Here is a 16,223-nt window from a genome sequence, read left to right on the forward strand (position 1 = left end):
CCCCGTCAGCTGATTTTATAAAGTGAAAACAGATATTCAAGCCATTGAATCCGGATTTAAGGCTCCCGTCAGCTGATTTTATAAAGGGTAAACAGATGATCGAGCCATTAAATCTGGATTTAAGGCTTTCCTCAGTTGATTTTATAAAGGGAAAACAGATTATCGAGCCCTTAAATCCGGATTTAAGGCTCTCGTGAGCTCATTTTATGAAGGGAAAAAGGAAAAACAAATGATCGAGCCATTAAATCTGGATTTAAGTCTCTGGTCAGCTGATTTTATAAAAGGAAAACAGATGATCGAGCCATTAAATCTGGATTTAAGGCTCTCTTCAGCTGATTTTATAAAGGAAGGGAAAAGGGAAAACAGATGATCGAGCCATTAAATCTGATTTTATAAAGGGAAAACAAATGATCGAGCTATTAAATCCGGATATAAGGCTCTCGTCAGCTGATTTTATAAAGCGAAAACATATGATCAAGCCATTTTATCCGGATTTAAGGCTCTCGTCAGCTGATTTTATAAAAGGAAAACAGATGATCTAACCATTTGAAACGGATTTAAGGCTCTCGTCAGCTGATTTTATAAAGTGAAAACAGATGATCGAGCCAATAATCCGGATTTAAGGCTCTCGTCAGCTGATTTTATGAAGGGAAAACATATGATTGAGCCCTTAAATCTGGATTTAGGGCTCTCCTCAGCTGTTTTTATAAAAGGAAAACAGATGATCAAGACATTAAATCTGGATTTAAGGCTCTCGTCAGCTGATTTTATAAAGGGAAAACAGATGATCAAGCCATCGTCAGCTGATTTTATAAAGGGAAAACAGATGATCGAGCCATTAAATCCGGATTTAAGGCTCTCGTCAGCTGATTTTACAAAAGGGAAACAAATGATCGAGCCATTAAATCTGGATTTAAAGAGCAGTTTAAACGGGGTTTAAAGTTTTGTGAATAAGACCGTTATTTTTTTATATAAAAATCATGTGTATCGAGGTGCCCTTGTTAATATGTGTAGGTGTGTATTTAGTTTTCATTTTGAACTAGTTGTAGTAATGTGAGGGAGGATTGTTCAGTTCTTAGATGAGCTTACATACATATAAGCTGTTTTTTCTCTTTGTTTTTTTTATTATAAACTCCTCCCATTGGTTCAGTTCAATACTAATTATTTATATTGTATATATATATAAATATATGGTTAATGATATTTTTATGGGTATTGTTCTTTTTTCTCTCAACATGTTTAAACTAAAAATTTTGTTTAACTTTAAATACTTTTTGATCATGACACAATTTAATGAAAAAACACGAAATAAAACATTTTTTGCATATTCAATGGAGGTTTTTCGTTTCTTTGATTTTTGCAGAATCTAAAAAAATTAAAAAAAAAATTATTTAAGTTCTTTTCAATAAGAGCTTTGAAGGGCTTTTAAAATCTGCTTTCTTTATGTACAAGTAAAATGTATGGGTTTGAAAATAAAATGTTTAAAGTGATGCTATAACCAGTAAGGAACGGCTAAAATCGGGCGGAAACGACTATATATTACCCCACGCCTAACCTATAACTTTTAATACAGGCGATAGATATAAATGGGAGCTATATTTGATGAACATTTACAAACGTGTTTAGATGGGTAACAGAACAATGTTGTTGTAGCAGTGTATTGTACGCTGAGGCGGCATCACTTGCCGATGAAGGACTCCATCGGGTCAACCCAGTACGTACAACCGGCTACCATGGGATTGGCTAACAGAACAATACCAGAGAACTGCATAAGACCTAATATATGGCACTCAATACCCACTTTGGCCAAAGCAATTGTCTGTATCGCATGCCACATAAAAACAAAGTAAGCTAGAAACACGCGCACAAATACAATGGAGTTAGAAATGCGCGTACGTTTTAGTAATCGTTCAGGGGATGTGATTTTCAATTTGGGCGGCGAAGAACATCGTGTGTTGTTTGCAAATTAATACCATTCAGATGCCATATGAAGCCAAAGCAAGCAGAGGAATGAGACACCAGGTTTTGTTAAGTGGCATAGATATACTCCGTTGTTGGTGGGCCAATATCGTGTGGAGTTTGTAAATGAATACTACTCTGATGAGTGCCATATGAAGCCAAAGCAAGCAGAGGAATGAGACACCAGGTTTTGTTAAGCGGCATAGATATACTCCGTTGTTTTTTTGCACTTGCCATTTATACCCTCCACCATAGGATGGGTGTTTATAACTGTTTATAACTCCTCGAAAAACGGCAGAACCGATTTTCTCCAAATGTTCGCTTATTGTGTAGGCTGGTCTAGAAGGAAACATAGGCTATATAATTTTTTGGTATCGGAAGGATGACGGACCCTCCCCCTTATGCCAAAAACACAACCCGAAATCAAAAGTGGACCGACCGATCGGGACAATATAGGTATCAAATGAAAGGTATTGGAGAGTAGAATACGAATAAGGTATTAAAATTTGAGTCTAAGTACCCATCGAGCCGCCCCAACCCCAGACATATTAGACGTTCATTTCAATATGGGGCTCAAATGAAAGGTATTAGGGAGTAGATTTTGAATCTGGCATACAAAATCAAATCGAAGTATAGGGGGGTCACTCCAATCCTCAAAAACGCCATTAGACCCATTGTGACTATATGATACTTGGCTAAATCGATTTTCTTAAAATTTTTATATATTGTGTGTGTTTGTCTGGAAGGAAGGAGGCCACCGTAGCGCAGAGCTTAGAATGTCTGCCTATGACGCTGAACGCCTGGGTTCGAATCCTGGCGAGACCATTAGAAAATATTTTCAGCGGTGGTTTTCCCCTCCTAATGCTGGCAACATTTGTGAGGTACTATGCCATGTAAAACTTCTCTACAAAGAGGTGTCGCACTGCGGCACGCCGTTCGGACTCAGCTTTAAAAAGGAGGCCCCTTACATTGAGCTTAAACTTGAATCGGACTGCACTCATTGATATGTGAGAAGTTTGCCCCTGTTCCTTAGTGGAATGTTCATGGGCAAAATTTGCAAATTTTTGTCTGGAAGGAAACATATTTGGGGGAGGCGGACCCTCCCCCTAACCCCAAAACCGCCACTCATATCCGAAAGTGGTCCGATGGGCACAATAAGGGTAGATATTGAAGACCAGAAAACGAATATGGTATTAAAATTTGGGTCCAAGTACCCACGGTAACCCCCCTCCACAACCCCAAAACTCCTCTAAACAGATTTGATCAAGGTTCATGTCAATATGAAAAGTATTAGGCAGTAGGATTACAAATATGGCATAAAACATTAGGTCCAAGTAATGGGAGGTCGCCCACCCCCAAATGGCCATATCAGCCGATTGGGAGGGAGAGATTAAGAATATAACATTAAATTTGCGTTCAATTCAATGTGGCGCTTTTCCTCCTAAATATATGTCAAATGGGTTATTTGACCCATTATGACTCAAATAAAAGGTATTTGAGAGTAGAAAACGAATTTAATATCCAATTTTGGAGCCAAGTGTTTTGGGGTACGCCCTAAAGCACCCCCTATACTGACCTTTATTTCCGTAGGGAATAAAGAACGAATTTGATATCTATTTTCAGGTGGCAGCCCCTGCGCCAAAACACCCTCCAAACGGTTCATAATTACCGGCCATGGCAATATGGGGCTCAAATTAAAGCGATTTGGAAGTGCAGCACGAATTTGATATCCATATTTGAGTCGAAATGTTTGAGGTGCCATCCCTCCCCTAAAAAGCACTTCTCCTTACACTAATTTTTAAAAACACCAGGAACCGAGCAGGTGCAATCTTCTCACACATCAATGAGTGCTTTCCGATTCAGGTTTAAACTCAATGATAAGGGACCTTTTTTTATAGCGGAGTTCGGACGGCGTCCTGCAGTGCGACACCTCTTTGGGGGAAAATTTCTAAATGACCAGACATGGAATTGCACCTCGCACCCGGCTATGAAAAGGAGGCCCCTTACTATTAAGCTTAAACTTGAATCGGACAGCATTCATTGCTATGTGAGAAGTTTGCCCCTGTTCCTTAATGGAATGTTCATGGGCAAATTTGCATTTGCATCAGTATGGCTCCAAAGAAAACCAAAAACATTCCAATGATAGACATTTTCAAGTAAACTTTTTTATAGCTTTCATATATGCTCTTGTAGCTTTTTTACCATGGGAAGACATGGTACAAAGAACTTGATGAACCCGAGCAGGTTAGGTAAGAGTGACAGTCCTTTGACAGACTCACTTAGATAATTTTAAGTCCAATACCATAGTAGCGACAGACCAAGGCCTCTGGCGGGAATCGAACCAAAGACTCCTCTCTGGCAATCCGAGCACGCTACCAGCTCGGCTGCCGGGGCGAACCGAGTAAAGTTCCCAAAGCATTGATTCTAATGTGTGGTGATGCCTACGCAGATTTCGATTTCTTATATTTAAGCAATAACTTTTGGAACAGATTTTTGTATTTAAACTAAAAGCTGGCAGATTTCAAAAGCAATAACAAACAGCTGCTATGGAAAACTATGGAATATGCAATAAATGTGTGTGTGTGTGTGTGTGTAAGTTTTTTGTTTGCATGCTTGCTATAACTAATTAGTCATCTGTTTTTGTAGGCTATTGTGGCTGTGTGTGTGTGTGTGTGTGTGAGAGTTTTTTGTTTGTATGCTTGCTAGAACTAAATAGTCATTTGTTTTTGTAGGCTATTGTGGCTATTTCTAAAAGTTCCCTACAAGTGTTGCATTATTTTTGTTCATCTAATCAATACCATGCTAATAATAATTTTCTGATTTGTTTTTTTTTTGTTCACCTTTTGTGTAGTTTTCCCTCAACTTTATATGCATATCTCTTAACGTGTAAAGGCACTAAGAAAATGAGCTCCCCCCATATCGAATTGTGGTTCATAGCTCTCATCGGCCGATGAGGAGGCATTTTGTGCATTTGCAGCAGCTGCTGCCAATGTGGCCACCGCTATGCTGTTATTGACTGCCGCATTAGAGCTGGCAGTGGCCGCCTTAAGGTGCTCCATGTCAATCAGTGGGGGCTTATCACCCGGCTTCCAGCGCCTGTGTATGCCCATGGATTTTAGTTTTTGACACACCGATGATGGCGAAATGGCATAGCCCTTTTCTGCAAGGCGTGCCGATACCTTCCAGTACTGTATGTTACTGTCCTCCTTGATGAGTTCTAGGATTTCTCGCGTTATTTCTTTGTCGCGTACCTCGCGTTCAGCGGCCTTGAGACGGCGCCGAGGATTTGAGGGTTTTTGTTCATGTGGCTGCTTTTGTCTATGATGTTGCTGTTGTTGCTGCAGCAACAATTGCTGTTGCCTCTTTTGTTCTTCTTCCAGTTGTTGCTGTTGTAGTCTTTGTTGCTTTTGTTGTTCCAATTGCTGCTGCTGTTGCTGCAGCTGTTGTTGCCTTTGCAATAGTTGTTGTATTTGCTGTTGCTGTTGCAAATGCTGTTGTTGCAGTTTCTGTTGATGTTCCAATTGTTGTTTAACTAGAAGCGCTTGTTGCTGTCTCTCGTGATCGGTCTCACGGCGACTGCCACTCTCGCTGCCCTCGCTCATAACAGCGGTGGCCTCATCCTCCTGTTGCTTGGTCATGGTCATACGCATATCGCGTCGATTGCGATAGGACAAAGGCACCCCCTTGATAATGGCATCCCTTAGTTTCCAGGCAGTCATTTGTGAGACATTTAAGGCTTTTGCTATTTCCATGGTTGAGGCATTTTGCGCCACCAACATTTTGGCCATGGCATATTTCTCATCATCGATGAAGACATTCGGTTTGCGAGGTTTCTTTTTTGTGCTAGCACTGGGTGCTTCATTAGAGGTGCTGCAAGAGAGGAGTGAGAGTTACATCGGATAGTTCGAAGAGGCTAAAATTCTGTATATGGTGGTACTTACGAATCATTATTTTGCAATGAGGCTATTGGCCGAATGGAAAGATTCACCGGTAGTTGATGGCTGTAAATAGAAAAATCATGCTGCTCTAAATTGAACTCGAAAACTCAGGTACTCAACTTACATGGCTGCAGCCACTGCTGGCGATAGCTGGGATATCAAGGATATTTTGCTATTCGATCCAACACTACCCAGTGAGTCTGAGTTGTTGAGGGTATTCAAATTCTTTTTTAGATATTTTTGTTCTTGCTGCTGCTGCTGTTGTTCTTGACTATTAACACCACATTCAGTCTCTTGTTGCTGGCGAAGATAGTGGGGCTCCTCATGATGCAGTTCACTATCTTCTTTACTCTCCGTTCCATCTTCGTCGTCGTCGGCATCTGCATCGTTGAGCAGTGCAGCGATTTGGTGACGGGCCCGTTGAGTATATTCTTTGTTAGGATTTAATTCCATAAGTCTTTGTTGTTGTACTACAGATATTGTATTGTGAAACTTTTGTTCTATGGCCTGTTGTTGCTGCAGATGCAACTGTTGCTGTTGCTTGTGTTGCGTCACATTTTGTTCGTTTGCTGTTTTAGCTGTAGCTCTCTGAATCACCGATGTGGCAACTGCTACTTTGTTGCCACTGCCATTGGGCTCCCTCAGCGCCTGCATAGCCTGCTGTTGTTCCTGCAGCACTTGCAGATGTTGTTGTTCTTGTTGCAAAAGTTGCTGCTGTTGCCGCACCAATTCCATATCATGATCATCAAAGTCCCCCTGATTGGTTTCACCCTCATCCTCGCTATCGGCATTTTCACTTTTAATATGTTCGGTGAACGGGTGATGATTCAAGAGATTTTCAGGTTGATGCAAGCCTTCGCTGGCTTCGCCTGCATTTTCCTCGACTGCTACCACGGGGCCGTTATCATAACCATTGTTGTCCTCCTCTTCTTCGGGTGGATCGATGACACGCTCATGTAAACTAACACCGTTGACCAGACTTTTGCGCAGACGCCAAGCAAATGTGCGTGAAATATTCAACTCGTTGGCTATGACCGTGGTGGTGGCCTCACGCAATATCAATTGCTTGGCCAAGGCTATCTTGCGGGCATCTAATTTAATGCGGGTTCGTCCTTTGCGTTTGTTATTGGCCATCATGAGTCTGAAAAGGAGGAGGAGAAAAAAAGTTTAAACTTAAACATGTACAACTTTTTTTTTGGAACAAATGAAGGGGAACCTGAGAAAGAATCCAGGTTTCTTGAGATGACAAGCTAATAAACACCAAATATGCTCCATACAAGGCCCATCTGGAGGCCAAGCAACAAGCAAACTGGAGAAGGAATGTCGGGGAAAGGTTCAGAAGGCGAAGGAATGCGCTCTACTGCTATCGCAACTCCAAGGGAAAGTGTTGAGGCTCAGGCCGAAGACGGACGGACACTGGTCCGATGGAGTCCGATTCATCGGCAAGGGCTGCCGCCTCAGTGTATAACACACTGCTACAACAACAACATCCATACACTGGCCCGACACGGGATAGTTGTGAACACCACACAGGCTGGAACATTCAGGTCCTATCTGTGTGGTGCTCATAGCTGTTACGGGAAGCTTAGCTGGGACCTACCGAGCGCGTCCACAAGTTGCGGATAGAGGAATGCTCCATATGGAGTAGCTGCAATGGCAGTCGCGGACAATCAGTGGTATCGAGCGGAGACTCTCAGTGAGAGGCCGGGAGGCTTTGGCAAATTTACCAATTTTGCCCATTAACATTCCACTAAGGAACAGCGGCAAACTTCTCACATATCAAAGAGTGCGGTCCGATTTAAGTTTAAGTTCAATGAAAAGGGGCCCCCTCCGCAGTGCAACACCTCCTGGGGAAAGAAATTTAAATGGCATAGTACCTCACAAATGTGGCCAGCATTAGAAGGGGCAAACCACAGATACAATTTTTTCTGATGGTCTCATCAGGATTCGAACCCAGGCGTTCAGCGTCATAGGCAGACATTCTAAGCTCTGCGCTACGGTTGACTTCGGCATCGGCTCTTGCGCAAATACAGAGTGCCTATGATCCCTGATATGAGAAGGCGAATTATTGGCGACTTTAAATAACCAATGGCCAACATGTATCCGCGGCGATCTGCCCCTTGGACCGGAACGAGCATGCTCACCTACAGGAGCTTGATGAGGATCGCCAACTCCCATGCAAATGTGGCTTCGACAACAACAACTACCCTACACTGGATGTTTAAGACGGTGGTTTGACCGATTCTCGCCTATGGAAGACTGGTATGGCAGCAGACACTAGGCAGCCATGCCCTCCACAGAATGATGGAAGAAGTATAGGGTACCACGGTAGTGCTGATCTATAAAGTAAGGAGGAGCGCCACAAGGGAGACGTTGAATGTCCTGCTCGATTTTATGCCTTTGCACCTTAATGTTCGATGATGATATGTGGCAAAGAAGATCTCCCTTACAGCAAGAGAACCTGACTTTCTTCAAATATTGGGAATTCTTTTTTTCTGCTGGGGGATGGCGATGCGGCATGTTATATGTGACGCGAAGGAATGGTAAGATTGCGCGTCCGCATGGAGGTATTTTTCCCCCTCTTTTGAGGCTTAAGGTTATCAATGGGTTTCTCAGGTCCTATTGAGAAGGACCTTTCTTTACCACCATTACGGACTTCATTCAGGGGTCGTTTAAGAAGATGTCTGGAGGGTCAAGGGCTTGAGCTGGTTATTTTCATCAGTAAACAAAGCTGGATGTTTTCAGGGGACCTCTCCTCAATGAGGTAGAGTTGCCGTTCTCTACGGCTAACCAAACCTCGGAATGATTTTTAACCAGAAACTGAACTGTAAAAGGAACATCGATGAGAGGGTCAAGGCGATTAAATGCGATCTATTCCTATAGCAACTCGATAGGATGGAGTTGGAGCCATAGGTTTGAGGAGGTACACTGGATGTTGAAAGAGATCCTTCGACAGAATCGCAGTATGGATGACTGTCATGAAGCTCTGGGCATCTGTGTCCTTGCAAAATGATTGAAAAGGTACAGAACACTGGAGCAAGGAGGAGTGCTGCGGGAGAGACGCTCATTGCCATGCTCAAACTATGCCTTTGCACTTTTATGTTGGATGTGCTGCAACGAAAATTGTCTTTAGAATGGGGAAGTCGGGAACCTGGAATTCCTCAAACTTCAGGCATTCTTCTGATTTTTTGAAGGCTGGCATGGCGGCAGCCTAAATGCGCTGTGAGAGAGCCTCCTTGTTGACGGGTCTTTTCTGAAAAGCCATCTCTGGAGATCTTAGACGAATATTTCGAGTAGTTTCAAACGAAATGACTAGATTAGTAAACCCCCATCCTATGGTGGTGGGTATAAATACAGACATGGAAATTTGCCCGTTGACAATGCAACCGAGGTTGGGTTGCAATCCATAATCTACTCATTATTGATTTAAAAACCGACATCCACGTGAGGGGATAGTAGGCTCCTCAGCATATGCCATACAACCTGGATCTCACGGCAACGGTTCACCTGTAAACAGTGATATTAGGTTCTATGTTTATTCAGTATTAAGGGGTATTTACACTTTGAAATTTGTGAAATGAACTTTTGCATAAAAGAGAGTTTGGCAATTTTTGTCACGTACCCCCATAGGAGGTCGCTCCACCTTTTCTCTGGAGCGGCAATAGATGCTGGCGGTTGAGCTCCGGCTGTGGCTCAGTGGATGGGGCGCGGTTCTTTGCCAACACCTATTGCCAAAAAGGAGGGACAAAAAAAAACTAAAATCAACCAGCTTGTGGATGGAGAAATACAGCGGGTACGTAAACACTTGGAAATTAAACACACAGGACAATGTCTGAATCGGTTCGCAGGCATGCCGGTCTTCCATGACATGCCTCGGCCTAACCCTCCCCAAACCGTCATGTCCACCGAGGAACCATCATGACCAACCATCATAGCAAAAACAAATAACATATGATTCTCTGTCGTTGTAGTAGTCACATTTGTATGAGGAGGTAACATATGATGGTGGTAACACAGGGTTGTATTCTCTAGTTGCCATAAAAAACGCGACTGTTCAAAACCAGATGTCGCTCTACTCCAATCAGACATAGGGTGACACGCTACATTTTTGGTTTATGGTTAAGCAATAAAAAGGAATTACTTTCCGGATTTAAAAAATTGCCAATATTTTTTTATCATTATACCCTCCACCATAGGATGGGGGCATATTCATTTCGTCATTCCGTTTGTAATATCTCGAAATATGCGTCTAAGGCCCCATAAAGTATATATAGTCGTGATCGTCATGACATTTAAAGTCGATCCAGCCATGTCCGTCTGTCCGTCCGTCCGTCTATCCAAGCACGCGTACTTTCGAAGGAGTAAAGCTAGACGCTTGAAATTTTGCATAAATATATCCTATTAGTGTAGGTCGGTTGGGATGGTTAATGGGCCAAATGGTTCCATGTTTTGATATAGCTGCCATATAAATCGATCTTGGGTCTTGACTTCTTGAGCATCTAGAGGGCGCAATTCTTATCCGATTTGGCTGAAAATTTTCATCAAGTGTTTTGGCATCATTTTCAACAACTGTATTAAGTATCGCTCGAATCGGTTCATATACTGATATAGCTGCCATATGAACCGATCATGGGTCTTGACTTCTTGAGCCAATAGATGGCGCAATTTTCATCTGATTTGGCTGAAATTTTGCATGAGGTGTTTTGTTATGACTTCCAGCAACTGTGCAAATTATGGCTCAAATCGGTTCATAACCTGATATAGCTGCCATATAAACCGATTTTGGGTCTTGACTTCTTGAGCTAATAGAGGGCGCAATTTTCATCCGATTTGGCTGAAATTTTGCATGAGGTGTTTTGTTATGACTTCCAGCAACTGTGCAAATTATGGCTCAAATCGGTTCATAACCTGATATAGCTGTCATATAAACCGATCTTGGGTCTTGACTTCTTGAGCATCCAGAGGGCGCAATTCTTATCCGATTTGGCTGAAATTTTGCATGAGGTGTTTTGTTATGACTTTCAATAACTGTGCAAATTATGGCTCACATCGGTTCATAACCTGATATAGCTGTCATATAAACCGATCTTGGGTCTTGACTTTTTTAGCTACTAGAGGGCGCAATTTATATCCGATTTGGTTGAAATTTTGCAGGAGGTGTTTTGTTATGACTTCCAACAACTGTGCAAAGTATGGATCAAATCGGTTCATAACCTGATATAGCTGCCATATAAACCGATCTTGGGTCTTGACTTCTTGAGCCAATAGAGGGCGCAATTCTTATCCAATTTGGCATGAAGATGTTTGTTATGACTTCCAACAACTGTGCTGAGTATGGATCAAATCGGGGAATAACCTGATACAGCTCCCATATAAACCGATCAGCTGATTATGTTACTTGTGCCCCTACAAGTCCCAATTCTTATGCGAATGGACTGACATTTTACTATGGTCTTCAAAATTCAATTCACTTATGGTCCGAATCGGACTATAACTTGTTTTCCCTTTTTTTAATAAAAAAATACTTACTTGCGGTTATGTAGATATAAGGCATTTTCCGGTTTTCGCATTCCAACACGCCTGGGGAAGTTATTGTATTGCACTATATTCTGTTTGAAGAGTTGTTGCAAAGGCCTACAAATAATACCAAAGCCCCCAAAAATTAATACCAAAACCTCCGAGAGAATAAAATTAGAAAAATTTCTTACATTTTAGCTGTTTTCGAAGGGCAGCCGGTGCGTTTGTGCCAACCCAAATGATGGCCCGTGGGAAATAAGACATTACAATCGGAACATTGCATGGGGCGTCTAAAAGTACAGTAAACATGATTCATATAAAGATTTTCCACTTTTCGGCAGCTACTTACGTTTGATTGCGTCTCTTCTTAACGCAACGACCCCGCCGAATATGTTTTTCCAGAAAACGTTTGTAAAAATAGGTTTTCTTGCAATTCGTGCACTCGTACACAGGTCCCGCTGTGCCATGCACGCTTTGCATGTGCGCCTTGAGCACTTGTCTCATTTCGAATATCTGGAAACAATGGGGACACTGATATCCACGCATTTGAGTCATGCCAGCTGCGCCAGCTAAGCTGGCCTCACCAGAACCATCGGCAGCCATTGCTCCATTTGATGCCACTCCACCTTCATCGCTGGGGGTTATGAGTTCAATTTCAGGTATCAATGGCAAATGTTCCTCATCATCTTGATCCGAATCTGTGCCACTGCCAGCAACATCCCCCGCTCCCTCATCATCACTGCCCGCTGCAGCAGAATGATGATTTTGCAAGCCATTGAATTTGCTCAATTGTTGCTGCATGTATTCATGCATCAGTCGAATCGAGTTAAAATCAAAGGCCGGTTGTTTCTGACCATTACTGGCCACTTTGAAGCCATTGCTGTCCAGGTGCGACATATCTTCTTCAGCCTGATCATCTTCAAGCATATGACCATCTTGTGGATAATCTTCAGCTTCGGCAGCATCATTGCCACCATTTATGTGTCTTTGATATCGTTTATAACTTTGCTCGCTGGGCTCATCATCATCACCATCATCGTCCTCATCCGTTCTGTGATTTTGGCCATTGGGTAAAATCTCCTCGTGATCTGATTCGCGATTATCCTGAGCATTGTTCCTTCTGCTTTCAATTTTATTCAGAAACAACTGTTGTCGGAAAAAATTGTCCGCATCTTCACATTTCTTTTTGAATAGACAAGCGGATATGGTATTTTTGGCACACGTAACACAGACTTGTTGGGGCAGGGTATCGCCGGGTTCAATCTGAAATTGCAAAAAAAGCAGATTAAATATAATTTTGAAGTTTAATTAAAAAAATTTATATTTTAAAGGTTAGTATTTTATTAAGCGACAATACAGGCCAAGATTTTGTATCCATGCAAGAAGAATTTCCTTCATCTCTTTATGTCCACCACCATAGGATGGGGCCCTGAAATTTTGCATGTAAACTGGAGGATAGCACCTCAGCTATAAGCATGTATTTTATGAAGATAGCCCCATCCGTTCCGAAATGGCAGATTTATTTTCACTTATTTTTTTCGCCATCCCACTGTGCGATAGGGCCATATTGCAAGCCATGACGCCAGCCCTCCATCCCACTGTGCGATAGGGCCATATTGCAAGCCATGACGCCAGCCCACGCATTATTCGCGCGGTTGTTGAGTTATGGGTAGCGACCATTTGCAAACTCCTCTACCCCTTAGGTTAGGTTAAAGGTCATGGGCAAAATTTCACTCTGAGAGGTCTGAGGTCTGCCCTAGAAGACACTGAGGTCTGTCCTAGAAGACAGGAGAAGAAAATGAAGAGGACTAGGAACACACATAGGAATCCAGCATAGCACGATGCAAGGCAGAAGAACGAAAGAATAGGGGAAGGGAAAATCAAGGCACAATACAAAAACGAAGACTTTTCTCCAGCGACCCGGTCTGTGCCCCGAAACGAGTTTGCTTTCCAAAAAAGCATGCCAGGGATGACTACCCCATATGCAAGCATGTAGCTACAAAACTCAAAACGAAAGGTACCAGGCTCTCACCAGCATACAATTCGTTTAATCAGACTATTCTGGCTTGTGTCTGAAGGAATCCAGATACAAAAACAGGTGTTCACCCATAACCCTGAGTCTTCTAACCGCAATTTCGGGGCAGTTACACAAAACATGCACGGCCGTCTGCAATTTGTCGACAACACAGAAGTCCGTCTCCCCCTTGTGTCCAGCCTGACGCTAAAGACCAAACATTACAATGACCGGTCTGGGTTCCCATGAGCAGTCCGTCTCAATGCTTTCTCTACCACAGGATAAGGGATGTCCTGTTCCATGAAATACTCAACGAAAGGGCCTGGGCCCGCGAAAATCAGTTAAAAATTTTTAAATCGGTTCAGAAATGATTTCACAAGCAACAAAATAAAAGACCAGCCTCTGCGAAAATTTCAAAAAAAAAATTGTTAGTCAAATTTCTTGGACACTATAAAAGGAATCCCGAACATTTAGTCTTGTTTTTGTAGGGCTTTTTAGGCACTTTCCAGCAAAAAAAAAATTGAAAATCGAACCATTAGCGTGCTTTTGACAGCCCGAACAAAATTTTGTAGGACCGAGGTGAGCAAATTTGAAGGCCCACCTAAGGGTCCCAGGGACCTCTTGGGCCCTGCATATAAACTGGATAACACCTCAGCTATAACCATGTAAAATTTCATGAAGATATCTCTATCCGTTCCAAAATGGCAGACTTATTTACACTTATTTTTTTCCCATCCCACTGTGCGACAGGGCCTTGGCCACACTGAAAGGCCCGACTTCAGCCCACGCCATAGTGAGATAGTGATCTTTGGCAAACTCCTTTTCTGAAGAAAGGTCATTCCGGAGCATAGACCCGATAATCGTAGAAAAGGTCGTCTCTGCCATAAAAGCTCGCACAGGAGATGTTTCCGTGAGTCATTAGCAAAATTTGGGCACATCAGCCATCTATTTCCAATTAGCTCGTTGGCCGCCTCGTTCCTCACCAACTTTTGATGGGCAGGAACTAGAGCCTGTTCTACGGTTCAGAGAAGCTCTTCGACAGCCCGATCTGGAAGTCACTTTGGCATCGATACCATCTACAGTGTCTTCAGGAACGCGAAAATATCCGCCTGAAAGGCGCGACACTCGTCCAGAGGCCTATATGACTCCCTAATTCTAAAAAACACAATGAATACTCCTACCGCTTGAACGCCACGCCTATACAGAAGCCTGAATTTAGACTCTTGACCTAGGGGCCAAGGGCCTTCAGAACTGTGAAGATATCAGCCTAAAAGCCGTCTAGCATCCGTCTTAACTTAATGAAGACTCTTGTCCCACTGTCTTCCTAACTTTATCGCACGAACAGCGTCTTCGTGCCAAAGTTCTTGCTTCTCCAAGGGGAAGTAAAAGCTTTTGGTCGTTTGTGAAAAGAGTGAAGAGCAACTCATCGGCTGCTCCCGACTCTCATTAAAGGCGACCAGATATTCACTGACCCGTTTGATAAGGTTAACCTGCTGGCTGACATGTTTGCGGGAAATTCTTCCTCGCCGGAAAGCGATCAACCACTCCTTCTTATTGAAGACATATCTAGTTCCATGCCTCAGATATATTTTCGAAAACGTGGAGTCAAAGGGGATCTTGCAGATGTCGTCGTATATAAATCCCCGCGCCCGGATTGCATATTGTCAATTGTTTTATGCAATTGTTCTTCGACGCTCGCTCGCCCTTTATGCAATTTTTTCAACCTTGCTTATCGTGCGGGTGTTTACCCGGCTCGTTGGATGATATCCCCAAGAAGGGTGAGGCAAGCGCCCCTGCAAATTACCGAACAATAAAGGTATGCTCCGCGATTTTCAAGGTTATGGAGAGCATGGTCAACAACCATCTTGTGAGATACTTAGAGTCCAATGGTCTTCTTAGCGACCGATAATATGGATTCCGCAGAAATCGCTCCATCGCTCCTGTCTGACCGTTGAAGTCACTCTTTTCACCAGTTCGGTGAGAATAAGGTCGTGGCTCTGGATATCTCCAAGGCATTTGATAGGGTCTGGCACGGTGCACTCCTTTCAAAGCTTGTCGCTTTTGGTGTCGGTAATAACCTCTCGCGATTCATATCGAGTTTTCTCAGAGATTGCACTATAAGAGTTGTTGTAGATGGGTTCTCATCTGACGAATATAGATTGACCGCAGGAACAGGAGGCCACCGTAGCGCAGAGGTACGCGCCTAAGACGCTAAACGCCTGGGTTCGAATTCTGGCGAGACCATCAGAAAAAATTTTCAGCGGTAGTTTTCCCATCCTAATGCTGGCAACATTTGTGACTATGCCATGTAAAACTTCTCTCCAAAAAGGTGTCGCACTGCGGTACGCCGTTCGGACTCGGCTGTAAAAGCTTAAATTGGACTGCACTCATTGATATGTGAGAAGTTTGCCCCTGTTCCTTAGTGGAATGTTCATGGGCAAAATTTGCATTTGCAAGAGTACCACTAGGCTCTGTCCTTTCTCCCTTTCTTTTTATACCCTCCACCATAGGATGGGGGGTATACTAATTTCGTCATTCTGTTTGTAACTACTCGAAATATTCGTCTGAGACCCCATAAAGTATATATATTCTTGATCGTCGTGACATTTTATGTCGATCTAGCCATGTCTGTCCGTCCGTCCGTCTGTCTGTCGAAAGCACGCTAACTTCCGAATGAGTAAAGCTAGCCGCTTGAAATTTTGCACAAATATTTCTTATTAGTGTAGGTAGGTTGGTATTGTGAATGGGCCATATCGGTTCATGTTTTGATATAGCTGCCATATAAACCGATCTTG

The 16,223-nt window shown here is 42.9% G+C and overlaps 1 protein-coding gene across 3 annotated transcripts in view; it reads right to left on the reverse strand.

Moving 5' to 3' along the window:
* Positions 1 to 847: 847 nt before the first annotated feature.
* Positions 848 to 16,223, reverse strand: part of LOC106083571 (uncharacterized) — a 57,083-nt gene continuing 41,707 nt past the window's right edge. For 2 of the 3 annotated variants that reach the window (XM_059366988.1, XM_013246686.2), the window contains exons 3-8: positions 11,764 to 12,677; positions 11,606 to 11,704; positions 11,427 to 11,531; positions 6,022 to 7,038; positions 5,901 to 5,960; positions 2,330 to 5,829 (exon numbers count right to left, since the gene is read on the reverse strand). In XM_059366988.1, coding sequence (XP_059222971.1) covers positions 4,839 to 5,829; positions 5,901 to 5,960; positions 6,022 to 7,038; positions 11,427 to 11,531; positions 11,606 to 11,704; positions 11,764 to 12,677 — 3,186 coding nt within the window. In that variant the 3' untranslated portion in view covers positions 2,330 to 4,838. Of the gene's footprint in view, positions 1,367 to 2,329; positions 5,830 to 5,900; positions 5,961 to 6,021; positions 7,039 to 11,426; positions 11,532 to 11,605; positions 11,705 to 11,763; positions 12,678 to 16,223 lie in introns of those variants that run through there. The other variant, XM_059366989.1, reaches the window with a different exon arrangement.

Source organism: Stomoxys calcitrans, chromosome 4 (genome assembly GCF_963082655.1).
Source record: "Stomoxys calcitrans chromosome 4, idStoCalc2.1, whole genome shotgun sequence".
NCBI lineage: Eukaryota > Metazoa > Arthropoda > Insecta > Diptera > Muscidae > Stomoxys > Stomoxys calcitrans.